We start from the raw sequence: 26,859 nt of genomic DNA on the forward strand, positions 1-26,859 counted from the left end.
CCCATCCCACCCCACCCCCCCCCCCCCCCCCCCCCCAAACCAATTTCAAAATTTTAGTCGCACAATTTTAAATTCTTATTCTAGTTTTTCGGGCTGACATGAGCTAACTATCCGAATATTTGCATCGATAACTGTTAATAGCTTGGTTTGTACCTTAATAAGGTAAAATTTTCAAATGTTGTTCATAATTTGCCGGGTGATAAACAAGTTATGTGAACTATCTATGATTTCTCTTTACTGGCTATCATCATAATTGCTTCAGTTTTAAACCAACCTCTTCTTTTTCCGAAATAGCTGTTGATCGAACTCTACGGCTCTTTAACATGCGTCTTTACCATGTGCTTTCAACCCGATGTTAGCTGTTACATAATATTATCTTAACTAGTTTGGGTTATGCTTTGCAAACTGTCATCCCTTCTTGTTTATGTCGTTTTGATATGTCCATTTACAGCCAAGAAAAAGAAAGGTAGGTTCAGGTTTTACCACCGCTTAAATTTTTTTGTTAATCTTTAACTTTATTGTTTGTCTTTTGAATTAGTGTGCTTTTAATCTGGTATATCGACTAAATTTTAAGCTATTTATTTTGCCCTAGCTTAAAAGGCTATGTAATTTCACTGTTTACTTTTATTTTCAAATTTTTACTTAGAATTTTTTGATCTGGCTTTTAAGCGTTTAGACTGCTGTCGGGAATATCTTAACTAAGTTGAAAAAAACCCCGCGTGATTCAGAGACTTTTTGTCACCCAGGATGATAACATAATATGGTTCAATATGAGACAAAATATTCTCGGTATGATAACTAAGGTTTCTTATGGTGTTGAGCCCGAGTAGCATTAGCGTCAATATTGTAAAAAAGTAGTTTTAAATTTGTGCCGTTTAGCACAGCAAAGTTTGCTGTCCCTTTTGTTGCATGACTTTTTTTTCTAAAATTTGGTCATTATACGAACACTCCTGTCATCAAGTAGTGGTTCAAAAAGTTGAATTTCTTGACTGAAAGAAAGATTGAGTTGATTCAGAATGGCTCCTCAATTTAAAGAAAATTAAGGTTTTGACTGCTAATTACGTGAGCTTTGAGAAATAGTTGTTAATGGCATCAATAACTCATCCGTTTTTAGTAAAAAAGTTTCCTTTTGAGTTACATCAGAGTGCTGTTTTCACTCTGTTTTTAAATTAGAGTGGCGGTCTTAACTAATCCGAAGCTATGAACGGACCAACTAGCGAATGGTTTTGAGTTGTGACTAGTTTCTAATAACAATTTTTTTCAAGAACCAGAGTCTGGTAACTCAAATTCTTGTTTTTGGGTTTTAACAAAATAAATTGAATTGCAACTGAGGACCCCTACTATCATTAATAAACTGAATGAGACAATTCACTGAAAAATACAACTAAAATACAAAATTGCGACAACTTTTGAGTTAAATGTCTATGAGCTTCTCAAATTATCAGTGTACGAAAAAAGAAAATTCTGTTAAATACTTTTTCGAAAACCAGGTCAAGAGTTAATATTTTGGTGAAATTACCGAAGGTGAGTTCGAACCAAAAATATAGGTCTTTAGAACATTGATTTCTAAAACAGAGAAACGTATTTGCTAAATAGGGCATTAATTATACAGAGTTGGATATTAATGACCCCCGAATTTTTTATCACAAAGGTCTCTGCGTGATTTGTGGTTTTACTGTTAACTGCTATGATGTTCAAAGCGCATTATTAGATCTTAGAAAAATTTGGCTCCGTATGTCAAAATAGAGCATCTAGGGGGAAACCTACGCGCACATTTTTTACAAATTTTTTTTCGGACTATATTTTGTGATGGATAAGAAGAAACCAAATAATTTAACTATTTTAAATAACCCAAAATAACCATTTTAAATAGTATTGTGTTGCTTTTGAGTAGATTTATTTACATCGAATACATTTAATCTACGCAACTTCCTTCGTGATGCCATACTTTGTTTTGTTGAGACTGCCTTCTAAAAGAGTCATGTTGGCTTTTTGGCCTGTCTTTTTTCGAGAAATTACCATCTCAAAAATTTTGTTTTGTTTTGTTTATACTCAAGATAAATAATTAATTAAATGAATAAACTAAGTTGATTATCTGATTGTTTGAAAAGTGAATAATTCTTCTTAAATTTTATTTTAAATAATCAGAATTTTTCCGATGTCGAACGTTGAGATTTTTCTCGAATGTTCTAGAAGAGGAGGAAGAGGAAGAGAGTGAGGCCGTGGATCCCACTTCTGAAGGAGACCCTCAAACTGCCACTAGTGAGACTCAGAATGCGACTTCAACTGAGGGAACTACTCAACAGGGGGATGCCACAGGTGCCGCTGCTGCCGGGCAGGCCAACAAAGAAGCTGATGAAGGTATATATCACCTGTTCATTATACGGAAGTACCCCCCTCTCGTAAATTATAACCACCCATTATTGACATTTGGACGCCATTATAGTAATAGGTATTAATTGTAATGACAGATGATGCTCTGCAAATCGTTGTTCATGCGAAGAAGAGCACTATTTTGTTCGCATATGGTCGATAAAACCAGCACACCAAAATTGTGTTCAGGGGTAGTTGGACATTTTGACTTGTAAAAGAGCTCTAGCGCACTTGACAAGCTACATGCATGGGTAATGATTTGAAACAATCGCAACGGAAGAAATAATCACGAATAATATTCAATTTTAACACGGAGGTTTATTTCCCAGACCCAGTCCTTAATAGCTGAATATCCAATTTTTTGGTCTTGCTTATTTATTAAATAGTTATAACTTGTGTCATAAAAAATCTTCCTTAATAATCGTCTGCTGCATTGTTTCAGGAATTGCAAAAATCTTGCAAAATTTAGTCGTTTTCTGTGAGCTGTGATGTTGTTCTTGAAAGATTTTCCTAAGATAATGTCAATACTGAAAAGTCAAGCTATACCCAAGGAGACAAACCTTGAAATAATTACATACGAGTCTTGATAAGAGAGCATCAAAATATCGGTTGCTTGACAATTTACCCAATGCCCTTGGCTCGTTCGTCCAATAATCCTTTTGTAAATTAGCAGTCGTTATTACAAGGATGTTTTACCATTCATAGTCGGAAAATATAATCCCATTTTCGGTTGTGATAATTTCATATCAAGTCCAACGGGCCATTTTATTATTAGTCGGCTGAATAGTGTTTCTGAAAATGGCAGGTTGGGTATAATAGCTAGCGCTGGGTAAAATGGAATGGGTAAATTGTCCTTACACCCAAAATATCTACGACCTGAAAAGACCAAGATCTTAACAAAACGTAGCAAGATACCATGAGATCTAACGCAACGAGATCTTGCCAAAGATTACCGATTTTTGGCAAAACATTTTGGCGAAAAGCGGGAAGTTTATATTTCAATTTGTGGATCTTTTCCGTTTGTGCCCCCCTCCAGCTTAGAGGGCGAATATTATTTGCACACCCCAGGCGCTCGTGCCATATTTTTTCATAATGATTACTATGTAATGGCACGTGCTCTGTAACTGGGGGGCGCATAACGTAAAAGATTCCTATTTCTTATTGCCTTGAAGGTTATGGAAATCGCATAGTTGATGGCAACAACCATCTGGTGTGTTTTTTTTTTCAGCTGCCTCCTTTTTGGCACCTCCCAATCTCTCCAAACTCCATCCTCAGCTATATGTTGAGGGAGATTATGACAACTTATCACAAGGTACTACAGAGTGGGTAAAGACCCGGAGTGATAATTGAGTTTTCCTTAGTTTTAAAAAATAACTTTCTAAAGTGTTAGGTAATCTTTTATTTATTCCCGAAATTTTAGTTATTCTAGCTTATTGTATGTGACAATACTCTATATTTCTAATTACTTTTTTTCTATTATTAATAATAGTACTAATATTTTCTATAAATGTATCTAGACAAGCAGGATTGCATTTTTGCATGTAGAGCCACAATCCATTCAATTTATATTGAAGCAACGGAATAATTCTACTAACGTTCAAATATTTTTGGCAACAATAAGTTCAGGTCAGAAACGATAGATGTCATGAATATGAATGTTGCAGTACAAAAATAATGATTAATAATTTAACCTTTCCCTGTCTTTGAGCACCAGCTACCCGAAATGTAGTTTTAGATCTATTCTATCCCCCAGCCTATTGGGCATATAACTTTTACGCTCCCAGGAGCACGTGCTATTTTTAAAATAGTAACGTGCTATACAACAACACATAAGCTGTAATTGGGGGCATAAAAAACACTGGTTGGGTTGAAACAGAATAGATCCGGTGGTTATATTTGTAAAGGTGCAAATTGAAATGTTTTTACAACTGCTTATGAACATTTAGTACCGTTAGCGGCTCAACTCGCGAGACACTTGTTAAAAACTATTCGTTAAGATGAACCACACGATTCTTTTTTTTCTATTTTGCTATCCATATTTTTAATTGATCTCTCAAACGAAGTCTGTTGCAATTATATCAGTCCTGTTTGTCTTTCTTTATGCAATTTTTTCTTACTATCGACTTTTCGCATGTTAGTTTTTTTTGTCTGACAATTTGTCTCTTTTTCTCTTGAAAACGGAATAAAAAGGTGATGCCGGAGCCCACTAAGTTGCTGAGCAGTTCTCTTAAAGCTTTACATTTTACTGGTCTCTAAGTTTGTGATACGTCGAAATTGTCGAGGAGACATTAATAATGGTGTGAAAGGCAATTCTGAAAGTTTGAAGGCTACCAGCCCACCCATATGAAAGCATTTCGTGCTACGTTAGTTGATTAAGTTCTTTAGATTTCAGTTCTCGATTCACTTTTTCTTGCTTCACTTCTTGTGAGACCTAAATTGCTCTTATTCAGAAATTATGTATGTTGCTTAAATAAAACCTATTGTGGGATAAACCTATTGTGGGATAACCTGTGGCAAGGGCCTAAAATGTGAATGTTCTAAGCTTAAGTTTATTAAGCCGGAATTCGGGGATTGGAACTGAATTTTTTGCAGCCCGAAAAGTTTATGTAGGCTATAGCCCATCTGAATTGAATTACCCCGCTTGTAGTTCGAGAGCAATTTGTCCGACGTTAGTTGATATATGTTTATGCCTCAATTTCAGATACCACTGTTTCCAGTTAATACTACCTCAGCTGTATTGTTTCTTGTGCTTAATTTTTTTCCACCTTAACCAGTACCTACATGCAACAAATTCACTTGTGTGAAATGAGTACTCATTGAATTTGCATTTTAAGTTCCAACCTTTTATGTCTGTGGACGTGATATGCTCTTCCTGCAAGCAATTTTGTTTGGGCCAATTCTTGGTGCAGTGGATGAGAAATAAAATCGTTGTGAATGTCCGCCAAGGTTTCTAGTCTTTTGCGAAGTCTCACCAAATTGCTTAGAGGTCATTTTTGGTAAACTAATTGAACCAAACTCTTGATAGACCAAATATTCAGCCCTCAGTTTTGAATTTATCGAGCTTCTGCTTGCTATGTTAATTTTTGAAGATGTTTGTTTACGTGTTTCAACTATATAAAAAAACATTCCAACATAGGAAGTTTTGACGAGAGCCTTTTTTTGACAAAATTCTTGCTGTCCACTGCATCATGAAGTTCACTTACCCCGAAGTTTTATCCCATCGGTCAATTTTAACCTAGAAAGGTTACTAATATTAAAGTCTCGAAGATTTAAGGGAAAAGGCGAATTACATATTATTCTTTGTGTTACCTATAAAATCTTTCAGCGTTTTAGTTTATGAGAGCGCAGGAGTGATTTTTTGAAAAGTTTTAGTCTTTTATCTGGGAGAGATTAGATACTGCTAACAGTCACACAAACATTGTGTTCATTTTTAAATGGTATTTAATTTAAGTTTTCTAAGTAAAAGTGTCAAGCAAGCCTATTGTTAAGATCTGCCCACCAAAACTTTTACAGAATTGTTTTCAGTTCGTTTTTCCCCAATTTTTTTAAGAGGGTCATACCAGCAATGCCCAAATGTTATTCTGGTGTTTATTTGAGTGGTGATTTATTGACTTCCCTTGACTGTAATTTTCAATTGGAAAAAACTTTATAGCTTCTGCCTTCCCTGTTTTGAAACTTCCCTCGCCATTTTCCTATATTCAACCTCGAATTCATTGAATTTCTCTGTTGTGAAGGTTATTGCAACCAGAGCTATCATAGTTATCCTGTGTGTTTATTTTAACTATTTTCCTGTGTTTTGGAAGTATCCCATAGTCATGGGGTAACAAACAAACAACTTTACTTGTTTCTTCCCAGCTGGTCTATTATCTGAAATGTTTGTAATCCGTGATTTTCTCTTTTTAGATGCTGATTCTGAAGCAGATTCTAAAGCAGACACCACCCCTTATGATGCACCTGAGATGGAGTCCTTCAAAAACAGGTAAGCGTTGGTGATTGAAAATTGAAACAAAGCTTTTTTAGAGAAAATTTAGTAGTTTTTGAGAAGATTTGCTCTGATTACCAAAGTTGACTAATTGTCATTTGATGAACAATGAAAAGGGGCAAGTTAAATTACACCAACCATTTTTGCATAGTAAAATAGACTTAAAATTGATCAGGATTATTACTCGGTATCACATCGAACCAGACCCTGAATTCAAATAAGTAGGTCGGATGTGTGGCTCTTTTGCTTGATCTGTTCACGATTGCTGTGAAGACCTATGAACACTCACAATGAGACACATGCATTACTTGAACATCGTTCTCAATCGAAATGTTACGTACGATTCACCGACCATTAATTTTATAACATCAGTGTCCGATTGTCAATCTTGTGCAAAATTTTTAAAATTGTACGGTTTTTTGGTTGATAGGTCTAAGTAAGGATGCTTGTGTACTTGTACTTGTGTTGTAAGGATACTTGTGTAAAGTTATCGGGTGTTTTTTTCAACGAGGTATTTGACGGTTGCATCGAATATCTTTTTCTGCTCCAAATTTTAATTCTTTCAACTAAATATTTTGAAAAGAGTGGCCTGAAATGATATGAAAAAGTACTGCGTGTATGTAATTTATCCATATTCATTCCAAATTTTAACCAATCAGATTTTCTCATTAATAGAATACTGAAATCTTGTTTTTGCTGATATGTAGAAAGCTGGACTTTGAACGAGAGTGGCCTCAACTGGCTTCCACTATCTCTGCCACGTGTCCCATTGAGCCAAAGGTTATCCCAGTTGAGGAGGGGGTGGCCAAGGAGGACGTCAGGGATGTCGCCATCAAGGCCATCGAAGGTACTCATCACTACAAACAGTCATCGATAAGTCACCAGAGATCAACAAAATAGATTTCTGAATAACTAATGTACAAAAATAATTGTTGCCTAGTAAAATGAGATGATAAGTTGAAAAAAAAGAGCGATTTCAAGAGACTATTGAATAAATTATTAATTCAAGTTCGGGTCAAGGTCAAAAGATCTTGAATCAGGTTGATGAACGAAAAGCATTTATCGATTTTGAGAGACGAGGACCTGAATTTTATGATAAAATAAACTGAGCCCTAGTTTTCTGACTACCCAAATTTGGAGCTTACTTGTCTTTGTTATTTACAAATAGAACCTTTCTCTCAATAGTCATATCTTAATGTCGGCAACATTGAATAATTTCTCCGATTGAGTCTCTGCTGTGTGTAGATCCATTCCGATACAAGCCATGGGAGTACACAGGTATAGACATGGATGAGGAGGAGGAAGATTATGAGAATGATCAAGACGGAGAGGAAGAGGTCGGAGAAGACGAAGAGGTTCGAATTACATCTGCCATTATTTCTTATCAATTTGATTTAAAAAAAACGAATTAACTGATTTTTGCTTGCATGCGAACATGTTCTTGATCCTCAAAATAGACAGGTGACTTCTCGGCATGTGAATTGAGCTCAGCTTTTGAGTTAAGACATTAATAGTCCATCGGCAAAGCTTTCGAAATATGGGTCATTTTTTATAAAATTTATTCCGTGCTTGCTGGATGCTGGTTGATTCTATTTCCTCAATTTTCTAAAATTCCTAAATTGTTTCTGGTAAATTTAATATGGAATGTGCTGACCTCTGTTGTCGTGCTTTTGCTATTTGTTTGTTTATTTAAAGTGTGGAGAAGTTTATAAGTTTATATATATATTATAATATATATATATATATATATATATATATATATGTATATATATATATATATATATATATATATATATATATATATATATATATAACATATATATATATATGGAATGAGTTTGTGACTATTTGTCCAACACCCTCCATTCAGTGTTCCAGTTTAAAAAATACTTATGTGATAATTTAGGACGACGAGTTACTTAAGAAGCGAAAGCGTCCTCTTGGAGACAGTCAACACTATTGTCCTGTTGAGTTGAAAGACAGAGGAGTGTTGTTCCCTGGGAATCAAGAGATAGCATCCAAATATAGAGAGAAGAGTTACTATTTCTCATCCCCTGAGGCACGAGAGAAGTTCATGAGGTCACCCGACACATACATTGCACAGGACAGACCTCTTAAGGTAAACACTACTATATTTTATTTTCAAAGAATCTGTCTCATATTTTTCATGAGAACAACTAAAAAACAGAAATTTTGTTTTGAATTGGTCAGTTTACTGAAACGTTTATTCACACGAAAATTAGTGTGATTTAACAGGAGAATGTTTTATGGGTTTATCTATTTGAGAGTACATAAAATGTAAGAATATATCTGTATAAAAATGGTACTTTGCAGCATATTCTAACTGTCAAAACATGAATGTCTTCCCTCGAAGTATAAAGGGAAGAAGACTAAAAAGAATCTAAAAACTGAAACTTATTAACAATAGTCGTTGTAGTGGGTTGTGTTTTTACGAACATCATGTACCGACCCCTTATGCTCAAACTTTTGAAATGAAAAAGGATTAATCGAATATGAGCATAAATTTCAGTTGAGTTTCATAAAATACCCCAATTCAAAGAATACTTTATAGCGAAGATGTTTGTTTTACTAAAGGAGGCGTGATTTTTTTTAAAAAACATCAAGTTTGTTTAATAAATTGTGCAAATCAACTTAAAAGCAAAGAATTGTGGAATTCTATTTTGTAGACTCTTTTGTAATGTTTCGCTTCAGGCACCTCCACTGCGCATGTTTATTCTGGGTGCAAAGGGTGCGGGCAAGACCACCCACGCCAGTGAGCTATCCCGCAAATTGGGAGTGTTCCATATCTCATTCATGGACAGACTGCAGGAAATGGTCATTGCAAAGACTAAGAAACGCGTCCGTAAGTTCAATTATTAATACACCTGATAGGTTCGGAAATTGCGAAATTTTATTTCAACAATTTACTTTTTTGGAAGTAAATAACGCGCACATTCTTTACTATCTGTGATATAGTTTGCATGTTCGAGTGAAAGCTAATTTTTTTGATCAGATTTGCTTGGAAAATTTAAGGAGTAAAACTAAGCCTAATTGTTGTGATAAACTTATTAAATAGTTTAAGATGAGTTATGACCAAACCGGCAATGACGTCAATGGACAACCACCTGTTCTCCGGTACATGGATCGCACCCCCATGATGAAGGCAAGTGCAAGCAAAAGAGGCTGCTCGGAATTGAGTCCGCTTGAAGAAAGATCGATGGAAGAAGTCATTCAAAGCGCACTTGCAGCTCAAATGCCAAGTATTATTGCAGGCATTCAAGCAGAAGTTCGGAATTCGGTATCAGCAGCCATCAACGATGCAATTGCCAAGTTGAAAGATGAGTTCGCTCAAAAATTAACTTTGCAAGAAGAAAGATGTAACTTGAAGTCACTATCCGAAGCCGAGCTACTGGAAAGTTACAACAGGCGTGATAACATCAAAGTTATTGGACTGCCTGAGGTTATCAAGGATGATTGAAAACCTGAAGCGTACGCGGAGACTATCAAGGAAGTTGTTAAACTTGCGAACAAAATAGAAGTTAACGTTGATGAGCAGGATATTTCAATTGCACACAGACTACCAAGTGCACAGAGAGGTAAGCGACCAATAATTGTCCGCTTCAACAGGCGAATTTCAAAAATTGAGATGCTGAAGAAGAAGAAAAGTTTGGAGAATCTCGTCGGATACGCCAATGTTAAAGTGTTTGAAGATATTAGTCGTCCCCGTTTAGCTTTTTTTAACCTAAAGAAGCGCGATAATTGTATTGCAGTGGTTTGGACCCGAGAAAGTAACATATTTTACCAATACAAGAATGAAAGATCTATTCAGAAGATAACGGGACTATATGAAGGTGGTGATGAACTAGGCTACCAATTGCAAGATGTGAAAAATTGTTTTTATTCTCAGCGGCATTTCTCCGGCAGAGAACTGCACGGAGAAGGAACCTAAATCAGTTGTATCTGCATGTGATAGATCCTATTTACCAATTTCCATACTAACTGTTAATGTTCGCTCTTTAAAAAAACACTTAAGCGATTTGGAAGCACTTGTTCATAGTCTTGAGTCTCCACCAAATGTTATATGTCTCACTGAAACTTGGTTGACTGAAATTGATGACATCGGTTCCTTATTAGTTCCAGGCTATAGTAATTATGCAATTAAGAATAGGTACACGCATGGCGGAGGTGTAATTATTCAAATTAAGGATCCAATATCCTTGTTAGAAACACATTCAACAGATATGGATGAGACTCTTTTGGTCTCTCTTCAATACAAAAAATACAGATTTAAATTGGCTACTGTCTACAATTCACCAAGAACAAATAAATTAAAATTCGTCGAAAAATTGGATAAATTTTTGAATGATTTAACTTTCATAAATTGTCCTACCGTTATAACTGGAGATTTTAACATCGACACTCATGTAAAGAATCAGTTAAAGTCAAATTATCTTTGCACGATATCTGCTAATGATTTTGAGATTGCTAATCTTGAAACTACCAGGGAAACTTCTACCTCCGCAACTTGTCTAGATCATTTTATATATCAAAATTTTGCCAGCCCTGAATTTAGTGTACTAACCCATGAAAACTTTTCAGATCATTATCCAATCCTACTGAAGTGGCCAAATAATGTTGATACTGAATAAAACTATTTGCCATTCAGAGACATAAGCTTTATAAAAGATCAAGAAAAACGGTCGAATTATTTAACTGACTTAGACTGCAATCTAAGGAATCGATGTCTCTTTTTCGAATCTGATAGTACCAATGAGTTCTTCAACAAATTCAGCAGCCTTTTCCTGGAAATCACTAACAAGTATGCCCCTCTTAAATGCTTGGCTGATAAAAAATTGAAGGTATCGAAATGGTTTACAAACACTGTTAAAAATTTGCGCTTCAAAAAAACAAAGCACATCAAAATATGAAACAGAATCCGCATAAAAATGAAGCAGCAGAAAAATTCAAATTGTTACGCGACAAGTTTGAAAAAAGTGTTAAAAAAACCTAAAAAAGATTTTTATGCACAAAAATTTGAATCATGTATTGGAAACTCAAGGCAAACATATAAGTTACTCAATGATATTAAAGGAACAACTCGAAAACGTTCACAAGTCCCTGCGTTGAATACATGCAATGCACGTTGCACTGATCCAAGCAGCGCTGGTATTTCTGAGGAATTTAACACATTCTTCACCAGTGTTGGTCCGAAGCTGAAATTTAACATTAAACACGTTCCTTTAACTAAGATGGACGAAGTTAATCACTCAATGTATCTAAAGCCCATAACCTGTGACAAGGTTAGAGAAATCATTGATAATCTAGATAATAAATTCTCATCTGGTGATGATGGTATCTCAAATGTCATAGTCAAGTTATCATCAAATGTTACGATTCCATACCTAACCCAGATAATCAATAAATCTTTTCTAGAAGGAATATTTCCCGATGATCTGAAAAAGGCCAAAGTCATTCCTCTTCACAAGGATGAATCGAAACTAGATGGAAATAACTACAGACCAATTTTCTACTAATTGTATGGAGTAAAATTATAGAACGTGCTTTGTTCATTCGCATATATGCTTACATGGAGTATCATAATTTGCTTTTCAATAGGCAATTTGGGTTTCGTACCAAACACAGCCCAATTGACGCTCTAGTTGAATTAGTTGAAAAAATAAGATTGAACTGCCAAAATGTAAAAGCTATCAGTTTCTATCTTGATCTTAAAAAAGCATTTGATACCATTGAGCATGATATCTTATTGAAAAAGATCGAAAATACTGGCATCAGGGGCCCAGCTCTAAATTGGGTAACAACATACTTAAAAGGGAGACAACAGCGGGTTATTGTAAATGGAGTGTGTTCCTCGTGGAATTCTATTGTTTGTGGGGTTCCACAAGGCTCAATTCTGGGTCCGTTATTGTTCCCCATTTATATCAATGATCTGCCATTAGTTTGCAAATCTCTTGATGTTATGTTGTTTGCGGATGATACAAACCTCACCGCAATCAACAAAGACGATAATTCAGTGCAAGTAGATCTGCAAAACATCAATAATTGGTTCATTGCTAATAAGTTAATACTAAATATGGATAAAACAGTACAAATGAATATAAGGAATAAAAATAGTGCTTCCAATTCAGTGTTTAAGTTTGATGACGTTTTTATTGAATTTCGTAATCTCTGTAAGTATCTCGGAATCTATGTAGACAGTAAATTAAGTTTTCAATCACATATAGAATATATTAAGAGAAGACTCTCAAAACAGTGTGGTATTATATGTAAGCTGCGTCACTACGTACCCCGTAAACAGCTAATTGATTACTATCGAAGCAATTTTAACCCAATAATTCAATACGGTATTTTGGTAAATGGCTGTTGCAGTTACTCGTCGCTTCTACTTATCTACATTCTGCAGAAAAAACTTTTAAAATTCATTTCCTTCAGGAAAAGTTCAGATAGTTCTAGGGCCATTTTCATCTCTAATAAATTACTAACAGTATTCGAGTTCCATGTTTATGAGCTGTTGAAATTTGTCCTGAAATCATTGAAAAAGATGCATAGAAACTTATCTAAATGAACTCTTTGAGTATGAGCATAGTACCAGAAACACCAGAAGATCTACCAAAAACTACCTAAAGATACTCTCCTTTAAAACGCAGTTTGAGCGCTCCTCTATTTCATATCGTTGTGCAAAGCTATTTAACACACTAAGAAAGAATGAAGTTTTAGCACCAAATATTGAAACTGAAAATTGGCAAAAAAACGCTATTTTATCATAAATTTAAAGAAAGGAGGAGCTGGTATCCTATATTTTTAAACAGTTTTTTCCATACCCACCCTCAAGACATTTTTAAAAATTTTTTTTTCCTTTTTCTTTTCCACAAACTCTCGTCAAAAATTGTTGCGGCACTTACTACGTAAGTGCCGAGGCCTCAAAAGTGGTATTATTTTTGCAAAATAACGAAGTCTACAGATAGAAAATCGACGATGAAAATCGAATTGCAGAAAAAAATTCTTTTTGAATTTCTTTAAAAAATTCCCAGGAATCAACGACTCTCTCGTTAAGCGTAACGCTGCATACAGTGTTAGCGTTAGTTGTTAATGAGTCAAAAAAAGAATCGTTTTGAGCTTAAAAACGTCATTTTTAAATTTATTTTTTCTGTTTTCAACATCAAAAAAATTTACTTTAGCCAGGGCAGATACTAGGTGGGCTTGATAGCCCCGTTTATCTGTCCTCTCCGAGATACCTTTGATATGTAAACAATTTTGATTGATATATATTATGAATTATTTAATGTGTTATGTAATTTATTAAATTGTTGATAATTTTTATGATTAAGGAGAAATTTATTCTTTCTTTCTTTAAATTCACATTCATGCGTGCTCGTGTTTATGCATGAGAAAACTCTAGTTATTTGTTCCAATCCTCCAAATTTAGGGTTAAGGACGTTAATGCCACAGTCGCGTTTTTTCGTCGATAAGATTGCCTGAATGGATAAGTTTCATGATACTCTTGTCTTACGCATCCTTATAATCATGCATGCTAAATGACGCATATGTGTTTCAGAAGTCATCTTTAAAACCCTTACGAACAGTGAAAAAAAATCAATATTTTGAGATTTCATTCGATGTAGAAAACTTTAAAAAGATAATTGAATTTTGCGGCATTATTTACTTATTGTGGCGAACAACTTTGGTGTTCTTAACTGAATCAAAATAATCAAAAATAACCAAATAACCAAATCAAATAATCAAAGAGGTTGGGAACTTTATACCAAAGCTATTTCTTTGTTCAGCCAATTTAGGACGATTTATATCTTCCCGAGGAGATATAAAATTTGTACCATTGAAGAGCTTTTGAAAAAACAAATCGTTTCTTGAAGCGACAGATTCATTTTAATCTATTTTCTCGATGAAAAATTGGAGTTTGTAGTTTTAACTTTCCTCGTTTTCACGCCGCCAGATTGAATAAAAATGTTATAAATAGTTTTCGGTACGTTTGCAATATAATAATGTTGGGATATTTTACTTGAGATAGGGAAAGATGAACAAAAGTTTCAATCCAGACAATTAATCATATCGAAAAGTTAAAATAAATTTTTGCCAAAAACGTTTTTTTTGTTGACAAACATTTTACAATTTGTCATTTTATATGCTCTCTGGTTGTGAAATTGTATTTGAACCTCATTAAAAGATGAAGAACTCTTGCAATTATTTCCAAAAATTAAAAGGCATCAATTTTAGCTCTCTGCTTAGAAAAAGATTAATGACCTTTTTTGAACGCTCACTATTATTGTGGCAACATTTTCGCTCCTGTCCGAAGTGTCATTGCTCCTATGCATATGCAGAAATTGGAAAATGTGGTCGTTAAACGAACAGGATGCAAAATTTTTTGTTCATATTTTTCAATCTTCTTCTTTTAGTGCCGTGTCTGGTCACAGACATAGGCTTTCCATAAAAGTCTCCATTCATCTCGTTTCCTTGCGATTCTTACGCACTCGTCTCGACTTCTTCCTACTTTTTCCGAGATACTATCCAGATATGTCTTTCTATTTCTTCCTCTGGATCTTTTTCCGTTGATGCATCCGGAAAGAATGCTTTCTTCCAATTCGCCTTTTCTGACAACATGTCCAAAGAACTTAAGTTGCCTAGTTTCAATATCTCTCAGTATCATCCGGTTCTTTTTCAAAGGATCTTTTTCAAATTAGTAAAGGCAGTTTTTGACTGGGCTATTCTACTCTTTATTTCTTTTATACATTTTCCGTCTTCGGTTACAAGCGTCCCAAGATAAGTGAAGGTTTCTGTTTGATTTATCTTTTCTTCATTCAAATTTATTGAGCACTTTTTTGGTTCTATACAATACAATATTGTTATGTTATCTCTTATACGCTTGTTCATCAACAATGTTTGATGCCTCTAGAGGTAAAAAATCCTGCAGTTTACATTTCTGCCGGCCAATCGCGTTTCAGGGTTTGAAAAGAAAGTGTTTAAAAGGAGACGCTGTTGAATATTTTTTTTTTTAAATTCAAAAAGTTTTTAGAGCTAATGGAAGAGAATCATAGAGCAAGTTTAAAACTGAAGTTAAAAAATTTAGAAGCTGCAAAATATTTTTTCATTGGAATTTCTCTTCAATGAACTGATCAAAAAATCATGTCTTTTTTTTGTTTCACAAGACTTCTTTTGAAGAGAAGTATTCTTCTTTTATTTATACAGATAAATTAGATTATACTAACAAACCCTTTTTGACATCCATAAAGAAATTTTACTATTCCTAAAACGCCATTTAGAGATTTTGCGGAACCTTGCAATTAATATTAGCTCATTGAAAGCAATTTTTATGGATTTTTTGGGCTTAAAACAATACTTTTAATTCTGTTTCAGCGAGACACATTTATCGCCAATAACATCCTTATCGTGAGTGATATTAAGTTAGAATGTTTTTTTTTAAATATTGCCATACTTCATGACACGATCTCATGGTAAAACCAATTAGACAGTTTAATTTTCTTGTTATGTGGGCCATTATGGTCCTTTCTATGGTTGATAAGGTTTTTCAACAATCCTCGAGATTTGTTAAATTGGATGTTTTTACCTAGTTCGTACTGGTGAAGAGGACGAAGACGCAGAAGAAGAGCCTCTTGAGGATGAGATGGAAGATGGGAATGGGAAGGAGGGTGCAGGTGGATCAGGAGGGGGAGGGGCCGGTGGAGATGGAGGGATATCAAAGGCAGAGGAGACAGAGGTCACTGGAGACATATCTGGTGAAACTGAAGAGGAGAAAGATGTTAGTTAAAGATAAAGTTTACTGGTATCAATAACCTCAATTTTAAACTTGATTTTAAACTGAATTTTTATTTTTAGTGCTCTCAAATTTTAAGTTATGCTTGAGCTGTAAAGATGTAAATATGCACTAATCTGCTATATTTTAATTGGTTTATTAATGAAAAATTCTTTCCTTTCGATAGTTAATTCTATTTTTTCCGGGAAACTTAGAATTAACTTTTAACGGCCCAAAATGTAAGAACTGAACTAATATGTTGCTTTTTTTTATTCATGGCCGTTTTGCTACTTCATTTCCGGCTTAATCGATTTTCCCGGAACTCCTAGGCTTAGTATGGTAGCTCCCTTTTGTTATGTCTTCCATGGTAATTCGACTTTTTTGTTATTAAAGGCGTCTGAGGAGTTGACAGAGGACGAAGAAGCAATCAGAGCCTATTTGGCAGACGATGAGCCAATGCCACCTGAACTCCTTGGTCAGATCATCACTAAATGGTGGCACACAGAACCCTACAAGTGAGTGAACAATTTCAAGATACTTTATAGTAAACCCTTTTTGCTATTATCTCCAACTTGATAATAAACGGTCAAATTGTGGGTGACCAAGATCGTAAGAAAATAGTTGTGTACAACTAAAGGAGTCTTTCACTATTTCAGATTTTTGCGTGTTAATTCAGCTCTAACAAATCTTTTCTTGGATCAGTTATGCAAATGTTGCTTTCACAAGCAAAGAGAGTTGATTAATGATTTTATCAGACAAAAATTGTTTTTATAAAAGCTACTTCCTTTTTGGAATTGGTGTGTTTTGAACTCACGCTGTCTGGTGTTTTTTTAAATTTGTGCTGGCTTCATGTCTCGGTTTCCGAAATTTTCCGAAAGTTTTCTGTTTTTGAACGGTGCCACTCCCTTTTTGATTTTTTCTGCTGTTTTTAAAGTTTTTTTACCTCTTAATAATTGCTTTGTTCAAATTGATTGTTTCATTCAATTGATTGTGAGCAAAGACTTTTGAAAATTAATGCAATAATTTTTTGTCACTCCTTTCCACGCCGGTTTTCACATAGTTTTCACACTATAGTAACTCATTTTCACGTCAACAATTCCCACGGTTACAGTATCTAATTAACGAATTGAAGGAAAGCCTACCGATGCAGTGAATAATGTCAGAGATTTCCCTTTCGATTCTTTTGGTGGATTGAGAAGTTTTAACAATTATCCCTAGCAGTGTTCACCAGAACCACTGAGTCTCTGAATTGGGTCTCAATTAATTGCAAATAATATTCGGCTATAAAGTTTCAGGCTAATTACGTGCTCAAAGTGGCTTTGTTGCCGTAAATTTGGCATTTGACTTTTTGGTAATTAGCCTCGTAATGTTTCAGAAAACTTTCTCTGATGTTTTTGCTGAAATTTGAGACATATCGATTTCATTTTTTCAGTTTGTTATTATTCGTCTTGCTCTGACAGCAGTAGTAAGAAACCAGTACACCCTATGACACTTTTTGGCACATTTTACCCAAACATGTTCGACCATGCGCGCGGATGGAAAGTTCTTGGCAATCATTCCCTGTATGATAGGATTTTTGCCTGAATATGTAATAGACTTACCTTAACTCCATTTTGAAGTAGACAGGTACCTTCTTTGTTTATAAGGATTAATTACAGAAGCTGGTAAACTGTAGAGAAAACTGTTTTTACGCACGGTAAGGGAGCAATTAACTATGGGGTATCGTGCATTGGGGTTAATGGATTGGAAATCCCATAAGGATTATAGGGTATAGCTTTTGCATGGGAGTAAAAGGTTACATGTAGAGACGCTACTTAGTAAATTCCAGAAGTTGAAAGTTACATTCCACTTATTGCATGGAGATAATAGGGTATAGTTTTACCTTGCGTATAAAACACTTAGAACTGATTTTCTGCAAGCAAATAAAAGGGCAAAGATTTGAATCAGGATAGAAGGGAACAGAATTTTATGGGGGTAATAAGGTAAACAAATTTTTTGCCATGGGGATAAAAGGATATAGATTTCAGCTTTTGCAATTAAGTAATAGGGTGAAGATTTGATTGGGTTTAATAGGTTAAAACATTGCATGCTTTTCAGCGGAATAAATTTGCCAATGGGATAGTTAGATGTAGGTTTGACTATATGCAAGATAAGGATAGGATTTGAAAAAAAAATATTAGGATTCAGATTTGCATAGGGATAAAAAGATTTAGAATTGTCATGTTTAGAATGTGGTATAGCTTTGAATAACTACGATATATTATATATAGGAATTAAATTTGAATATCTGCACGCTCGTAACATGGTGAAGATTAGTACCAAAATTGCTTGGTTTAGTATTTCATGGAGACAAAAGGGGTATGTATTCCAATATCTGCACACAAGTAAAAAAAAAGAATTTGAATCTTGATAAAAGCTTGTAGCATCACACAATAATTATAGAGTAAATTTTGCCAGGCAGAGAGTAGCGTAAATACTGGATTTTATGCAATTGGAGGGGGGGGGGGGGGGTCAAAAAGTTTGAAGTTTTGAATCGGAATACTAGGATATAGTACTGAGTGGGGATTAAATGTAGGTTTTATCAAGATACTGTTTTATAGATTTCAATAATAGCAAGCATGTAATTTGACTAACCATTTGAATCGGTAAGGTAGAGTACGGTTTTGCATGGAGGATAATAGGGTATAGTTTTGCCATTAGAGTAATATACCAGTGCCATATAATTTTTTAAAGCAAAAGTTCAGTCACTGGTGAACATTAATTAAATTTTGAAATGTATTAGTTTTGGAGATATGAAGTACAATAGAGTCATCAAAGGTCAGCTGTACATCATTATTTTTCTCTCAATGTACAAGTTCTAGAGAAGATTTTCTTAAGTAAAAGTTGATCGTTTAGTAAAAACTAACACTAAACTACTTGAGAAAAAATCCATTTTGTTCATATAACATATATATGAGTCATCAGAGGTCAATTGTACATCATTTTTTCCCTCTAAATGTACAAGTCCTAGAGAGAAATTTCTTAAGGAAAAGTTGTTCAATTACTGAAAACTAACACAAAACTACTTTCAAAACATCAATTTTGCTCACATAAAATATATATGAGTCATCAGAGGTCAATTGTACATCATTTTTTCCTCTTAACTTACAAGTTCTAGAGAAAAATTTCTTAAGGAAAAGTCGTTCCATTAGTGAAAACTAACACAAAACTACTTTAAAAAACATCAATTTTGCTCACATAACATATATATGAGTCATCAGAGGTCAATTGTACATCATTTTTTTCCTCTTAACTAACAAGTTCTAGAGAAAAATTTCTTAAGGAAAAGTTGTTCCACTACTGATAACTAACACAAAACTACTTTAAAAACACCAATTTTGCTCATATAACATATATATGAGTCATCAGAGGTCAATTGTACATCATTTTTTCCCCTCTTAACGTACAAGTTCTAGAGAAAAATGTCTCAAGGAAAAGTCGTTCCATTAGTGAAAACTAACACAAAACTACTTTAAAAAACATCAATTTTGCTCACATAACATATATATGAGTCATCAGAGGTCAATTGTACATCATTTTTTTCCTCTTAACTAACAAGTTCTAGAGAAAAATTTCTTAAGGAAAAGTTGTTCCATTACTGATAACTAACACAAAACTACTTTAAAAACATCAATTTTGCTCATATAACATATATATGAGTCATCAGAGGTCAATTGTACATCATTTTTTTCGTCTTAACGTACAATTTCTAGAGATAAATTTTTTAAGGAAAAGTTGTTCTGTTAGTAAAAACTAACACAAAACTATTTTAAAAAACATCAATTTTGCTCACATAACATATATATGAGTCATCAAAGGTCAATTGTACATCAATTTTTTCCTCTTAATGTACAAGTCCTAGAGAAAAATTTCTTATGGAAAAGTTGTTCCATTGGTAAAAACTAACACAAAACTACTTTAAAAACATCAATTTTGCTCACATAACATATATATGAGTCATCAGAGGTCAATTTTACATCATTTTTTTGTCTTAACGTACAATTTCTAGAGAAAAATTTTCTGAGGAAAAGTTGTTCCGTTAGTAAAAACTAACACAAAACTATTTTTAAAAACATCAATTTTGCTCACATAACATATATATGAGTCATCAGAGGTCAATTGTACATCATTTTTTTCGTCTTAACGTACAATTTCTAGAGAGAAATTTTTTAAGGAAAAGTTGTTCTGTTAGTAAAAACTAACACAAAACTATTTTAAAAAACATCAATTTTGCTCACATAACATATATATGAGTCATCAAAGGTCAATTGTGCATCATTTTTTTTCCTCTTAATGTACAAGTCCTAGAGAAAAATTTCTTTGAAAAAAGTTGTTCCATTGGTGAAAACAAACACAAAACTACTTTAAAAACATCAATTTTGCTCAAGTAACATATATATGTCATCAAAGGTCAATTGTACATCAATTTTTTTCTCTTAATGTACAAGTCCTAGAGAAAAATTTCTTATGGAAAAGTTGTTCCATTGGTAAAAACTAACACAAAACTACTTTAAAAACATCAATTTTGCTCACATAACATATATATGAGTCATCAGAGGTCAATTTTACATCATTTTTTTGTCTTAACGTACAATTGCTAGAGAAAAATTTTCTGAGGAAAAGTTGTTCCGTTAGTAAAAACTAACACAAAACTATTTTTAAAAACATCAATTTTGCTCACATAACATATATATGAGTCATCAGAGGTCAATTGTACATCATTTTTTTCGTCTTAACGTACAATTTCTAGAGAAAAATTTTTTAAGGAAAAGTTGTTCTGTTAGTAAAAACTAACACAAAACTATTTTAAAAAACATCAATTTTGCTCACATAACATATATATGAGTCATCAAAGGTCAATTGTGCATCATTTTTTTCCCTCTTAATGTACAAGTCCTAGAGAAAAATTTCTTTGAAAAAAGTTGTTCCATTGGTGAAAACAAACACAAAACTACTTTAAAAACATCAATTTTGCTCAAGTAACATATATATGTCATCAAAGGTCACTTGTACATCAATTTTTTCCTCTTAATGTACAAGTCCTAGAGAAAAATTTCTTAGGGAAAAGTTGTTCCATTGGTGAAAACTAACTCAAAACTACTTTAAAAACATCAATTTTGCTCACATAACATATATATGAGTCATCAGAGGTCAATTGTACATCATTTTTTTTGTCTTAACGTACAATTTCTAGAGAAAAATTTTTTAAGGAAAAGTCGTTCCGTTAGTAAAAACTAACACAAAACTATTTTAAAAAACATCAATTTTGCTCACATAACATATATATGAGTCATCAAAGGTCAATTGTGCATCATTTTTTTTCCTCTTAATGTACAAGTCCTAGAGAAAAATTTCTTTGAAAAAAGTTGTTCCATTGGTGAAAACAAACACAAAACTACTTTAAAAACATCAATTTTGCTCAAGTAACATATATATGAGTCATCAAAGGTCAATTGTACATCATTTTTTCCCTCTAAATGTACAAGTTCTAAATAAAAAATTCTTCAGGAAAAGTTGTTCCATTAGTGAAAACTAACACAGAACTACTTTAAAAACATCAATTTTGCTCACATAACATATATATGAGTCATCAGAGGTCAATTGTACATCATTTTTTTCGTCTTAACGTACAATTTCTAGAGAAAAATTTTTTAAGGAAAAGTCGTTCCGTTAGTAAAAACTAACACAAAACTATTTTAAAAAACATCAATTTTGCTCACATAACATATATATGAGTCATCAAAGGTCAATTGTGCATCATTTTTTTTCCTCTTAATGTACAAGTCCTAGAGAAAAATTTCTTTGAAAAAAGTTGTTCCATTGGTGAAAACAAACACAAAACTACTTTAAAAACATCAATTTTGCTCAAGTAACATATATATGAGTCATCAAAGGTCAATTGTACATCATTTTTTCCCTCTAAATGTACAAGTTCTAGATAAAAAATTCTTCAGGAAAAGTTGTTCCATTAGTGAAAACTAACACAGAACTACTTTAAAAACATCAATTTTGCTCACATAACATATATATGAGTCATCAGAGGTCAATTGTACATCATTTTTTTCGTCTTAACGTACAATTTCTAGAGAAAAATTTTTTAAGGAAAAGTTGTTCCGTTAGTAAAAACTAACACAAAACTATTTTAAAAAACATCAATTTTGCTCACATAACATATATATGAGTCATCAAAGGTCAATTGTGCATCATTTTTTTTCCTTTTAATGTACAAGTCCTAGAGAAAATTTTTTTTGAAAAAAGTTGTTCCATTGGTGAAAACAAACACAAAACTACTTTAAAAACATCAATTTTGCTCAAGTAACATATATATGAGTCATCAAAGGTCAATTGTACATCAAATTTTTCCTCTTAATGTACAAGTCCTAGAGAAAAATTTCTTATGGAAAAGTTGTTCCATTGGTAAAAACTAACACAAAACTACTTTATAAAACATCAATTTTGCTCACATAACATATATATGAGTCATCAAAGGTCAATTGTACATCAATTTTTTCCTCTTAATGTACAACTCTTAGAGAAAAATTTCTTTGAAAAAAGTTGTTCCATTGGTGAAAACAAACACAAAACTACTTTAAAAACATCAATTTTGCTCAAGTAACATATATATGAGTCATCAAAGGTCAATTGTACATCAATTTTTTCCTCTTAATGTACAAGTCCTAGAGAAAAATTTTTTATGGAAATGTTGTTCCATTGGTAAAAACTAACACAAAACTACTTTATAAAACATCAATTTTGCTCACATAACATATATATGAGTCATCAAAGGTCAATTGTACATCAATTTTTTCCTCTTAATGTACAACTCTTAGAGAAAAATTTCTTTGAAAAAAGTTGTTCCATTGGTGAAAACAAACACAAAACTACTTTAAAAACATCAATTTTGCTCAAGTAACATATATATGATTCATCAAAGGTCAATTGTACATCAATTTTTTCCTCTTAATGTACAAGTCCTAGAGAAAAATTTCTTATGGAAAAGTTGTTCCATTGGTAAAAACTAACACAAAACTACTTTAAAAACATCAATTTTGCTCACATAACATATATATGAGTCATCAGAGGTCAATTGTACATCATTTTTTTGTCTCAACGTACAATTTCTAGAGAAAAATTTTTTGAGGAAAAGTTGTTCCATTAGTAAAAACTAACACAAAACTATTTTTAAAAACATCAATTTTGCTCACATAACATATATATGAGTCATCAGAGGTCAATTGTACATCATTTTTTTCGTCTTAACGTACCATTTCTAGAGAAAAATTTTGTAAGGAAAAGTTGTTCCGTTAGTAAAAACTAACACAAAACTATTTTTAAAAAAATCAATTTTGCTCACATAACATATATATGAGTAATCAAAGGTCAATTGTGCATCATTTTTTTTCCTCTTAATGTACAAGTCCTAGAGAAAAATTTCTTTGAAAAAAGTTGTTCCATTGGTGAAAACAAACACAAAACTACTTTAAAAACATCAATTTTGCTCAAGTAACATATATATGAGTCATCAAAGGTCAATTGTACATCATTTTTTCCCTCTTAATGTACAAGTTCTAGAGAAAAAATTCTTCAGGAAAAGTTGTTCCATTAGTGAAAACTAACACAGAACTACTTTAAAAACATCAATTTTGCTCACATAACATATATATGATTCATCAGATGTCAATTATACATCATTTTTTTTTCGTCTTAACGTACAATTTCTAGAGAAAAATTTTTTAAGGAAAAGTTGTTCCGTTAGTAAAAACTAACACAAAACTATTTTAAAAAACATCAATTTTGCTCACATAACATATATATGAGTCATCAAAGGTCAATTGTACATCAATTTTTTCCTCTTAATGTACAAGTCCTAGAGAAAAATTTCTTATGGAAAAGTTGTTCCATTGGTAAAAACTAACACAAAACTACTTTATAAAACATCAATTTTGCTCACATAACATATATACGAGTCATCAAAGGTCAATTGTACATCAATTTTTTCCTCTTAATGTACAACTCCTAGAGAAAAATTTCTTTGAAAAAAGTTGTTCCATTGGTGAAAACAAACACAAAACTACTTTAAAAACATCAATTTTGCTCAAGTAACATATATATGAGTCATCAGAGGTCAATTGTACATCAATTTTTTCCTCTTAATGTACAAGTCCTAGAGAAAAATTTCTTATGGAAAAGTTGTTCCATTGGTAAAAACTAACACAAAACTACTTTAAAAACATCAATTTTGCTCACATAACATATATATATGAGTCATCAGAGGTCAATTGTACATCATTTTTTTTGTCTCAACGTACAATTTCTAGAGAAAAATTTTTTAAGGAAAAGTTGTTCCGTTAGTAAAAACTAACACAAAACTATTTTAAAAAACATCAATTTTGCTCACATAACATATATATGAGTCATCAAAGGTCAATTGTGCATCATTTTTTCCTCTTAATGTACAAGTCCTAGAGAAAAATTTCTTTGAAAAAAGTTGTTCCATTGGTGAAAACAAACACAAAACTACTTTAAAAACATCAATTTTGCTCAAGTAACATATATATGAGTCATCAAAGGTCAATTGTACATCAATTTTTTCCTCTTAATGTACAAGTCCTAGAGAAAAATTTTTTATGGAAATGTTGTTCCATTGGTAAAAACTAACACAAAACTACTTTATAAAACATCAATTTTGCTCACATAACATATATATGAGTCATCAAAGGTCAATTGTGCATCATTTTTTTTGTCTCAACGTACAATTTCTAGAGAAAAATTTTTTGAGGAAAAGTTGTTCCATTAGTAAAAACTAACACAAAACTATTTTTAAAAACATCAATTTTGCTCACATGACATATATATGAGTCATCAGAGGTCAATTGTACATCATTTTTTTCGTCTTAACGTACCATTTCTAGAGAAAAATTTTTTAAGGAAAAGTTGTTCCGTTAGTAAAAACTAACACAAAACTATTTTAAAAAACATCAATTTTGCTCACATAACATATATATGAGTAGTCAAAGGTCAATTGTGCATCATTTTTTTTCCTCTTAATGTACAAGTCCTAGAGAAAAATTTCTTTGAAAAAAAGTTGTTCCATTGGTGAAAACAAACACAAAACTACTTTAAAAACATCAATTTTGCTCAAGTAACATATATATGAGTCATCAAAGGTCAATTGTACATCATTTTTTCCCTCTAAATGTACAAGTTCTAGAGAAAAAATTCTTCAGGAAAAGTTGTTCCATTAGTGAAAACTAACACAGACCTACTTTAAAAACATCAATTTTGCTCACATAACATATATATGAGTCATCAGAGGTCAATTATACATCATTTTTTTTCGTCTTAACGTACAATTTCTAGAGAAAAATTTTTTAAGGAAAAGTTGTTCCGTTAGTAAAAACTAACACAAAACTATTTTAAAAAACATCAATTTTGCTCACATAACATATATATGAGTCATCAAAGGTCAATTGTGCATCATTTTTTCCTCTTAATGTACAAGTCCTAGAGAAAAATTTTTTTGAAAAAAGTTGTTCCATTGGTGAAAACAAACACAAAACTACTTTAAAAACATCAATTTTGCTCAAGTAACATATATATGAGTCATCAAAGGTCAATTGTACATCAAATTTTTCCTCTTAATGTACAAGTCCTAGAGAAAAATTTCTTCTGGAAAAGTTGTTCCATTGGTAAAAACTAACACAAAACTACTTTATAAAACATCAATTTTGCTCACATAACATATATATGAGTCATCAGAGGTCAATTGTACATCATTTTTTTCGTCTTAACGTACAATTTCTAGAGAAAAATTTTTTAAGGAAAAGTTGTTCCGTTAGTAAAAACTAACACAAAAATATTTTAAAAAACATCAATTTTGCTCACATAACATATATATGAGTCATCAAAGGTCAATTGTGCATCATATTTTTCCTCTTAATGTACAAGTCCTAGAGAAAAATTTCTTTGAAAAAAGTTGTTCCATTGGTGAAAACAAACACAAAACTACTTTAAAAACATCAATTTTGCTCAAGTAACATATATATGAGTCATCAAAGGTCAATTGTACATCATTTTTTCCCTCTAAATGTACAAGTTCTAGAGAAAAAATTCTTCAGGAAAAGTTGTTCCATTAGTGAAAACTAACACAGAACTACTTTAAAAACATCAATTTTGCTCACATAACATATATATGAGTCATCAGAGGTCAATTGTACATCATTTTTTTCGTCTTAACGTACAATTTCTAGAGAAAAATTTTTTAAGGAAAAGTTGTTCCGTTAGTAAAAACTAACACAAAACTATTTTAAAAAACATCAATTTTGCTCACATAACATATATATGAGTCATCAAAGGTCAATTGTGCATCATTTTTTTTCCTCTTAATGTACAAGTCCTAGAGAAAAATTTTTTTGAAAAAAGTTGTTCCATTGGTGAAAACAAACACAAAACTACTTTAAAAACATCAATTTTTCTCAAGTAACATATATATGAGTCATCAAAGGTCAATTTACATCAAATTTTTCCTCTTAATGTACAAGTCCTAGAGAAAAATTTCTTATGGAAAAGTTGTTCCATTGGTAAAAACTAACACAAAACTACTTTATAAAACATCAATTTTGCTCACATAACATATATATGAGTCATCAGAGGTCAATTGTACATCATTTTTTTCGTCTTA

At 32.5% G+C, this 26,859-nt stretch overlaps 2 protein-coding genes across 2 annotated transcripts in view; both read left to right on the top strand.

The window, feature by feature from the left end:
• LOC142345144 (adenylate kinase 9-like) overlaps positions 1 to 26,859 on the top strand; it is a 163,123-nt gene that overhangs the window by 104,648 nt on the left and 31,616 nt on the right. Inside the window, exons 20-29 of the mRNA XM_075397232.1 lie at positions 452 to 466; positions 2,194 to 2,361; positions 3,602 to 3,685; positions 6,277 to 6,352; positions 7,063 to 7,202; positions 7,601 to 7,710; positions 8,262 to 8,474; positions 9,068 to 9,218; positions 15,958 to 16,145; positions 16,533 to 16,654. Coding sequence (XP_075253347.1) covers positions 452 to 466; positions 2,194 to 2,361; positions 3,602 to 3,685; positions 6,277 to 6,352; positions 7,063 to 7,202; positions 7,601 to 7,710; positions 8,262 to 8,474; positions 9,068 to 9,218; positions 15,958 to 16,145; positions 16,533 to 16,654 — 1,267 coding nt within the window. The remainder of the gene's footprint in view (positions 1 to 451; positions 467 to 2,193; positions 2,362 to 3,601; positions 3,686 to 6,276; positions 6,353 to 7,062; positions 7,203 to 7,600; positions 7,711 to 8,261; positions 8,475 to 9,067; positions 9,219 to 15,957; positions 16,146 to 16,532; positions 16,655 to 26,859) is intronic.
• The window catches only part of LOC142344931 (NEDD4 family-interacting protein 1-like), a 98,738-nt gene continuing 81,273 nt past the window's right edge, over positions 9,395 to 26,859 (top strand). The window contains exon 1 of the mRNA XM_075397016.1: positions 9,395 to 9,429. The gene's annotated coding sequence lies outside the window, so the exon portion shown is untranslated. The remainder of the gene's footprint in view (positions 9,430 to 26,859) is intronic.

The sequence above is a fragment of the Convolutriloba macropyga genome, chromosome 8, assembly GCF_964194025.1.
Source record: "Convolutriloba macropyga chromosome 8, txConMacr16.3, whole genome shotgun sequence".
NCBI lineage: Eukaryota > Metazoa > Xenacoelomorpha > Acoela > Convolutidae > Convolutriloba > Convolutriloba macropyga.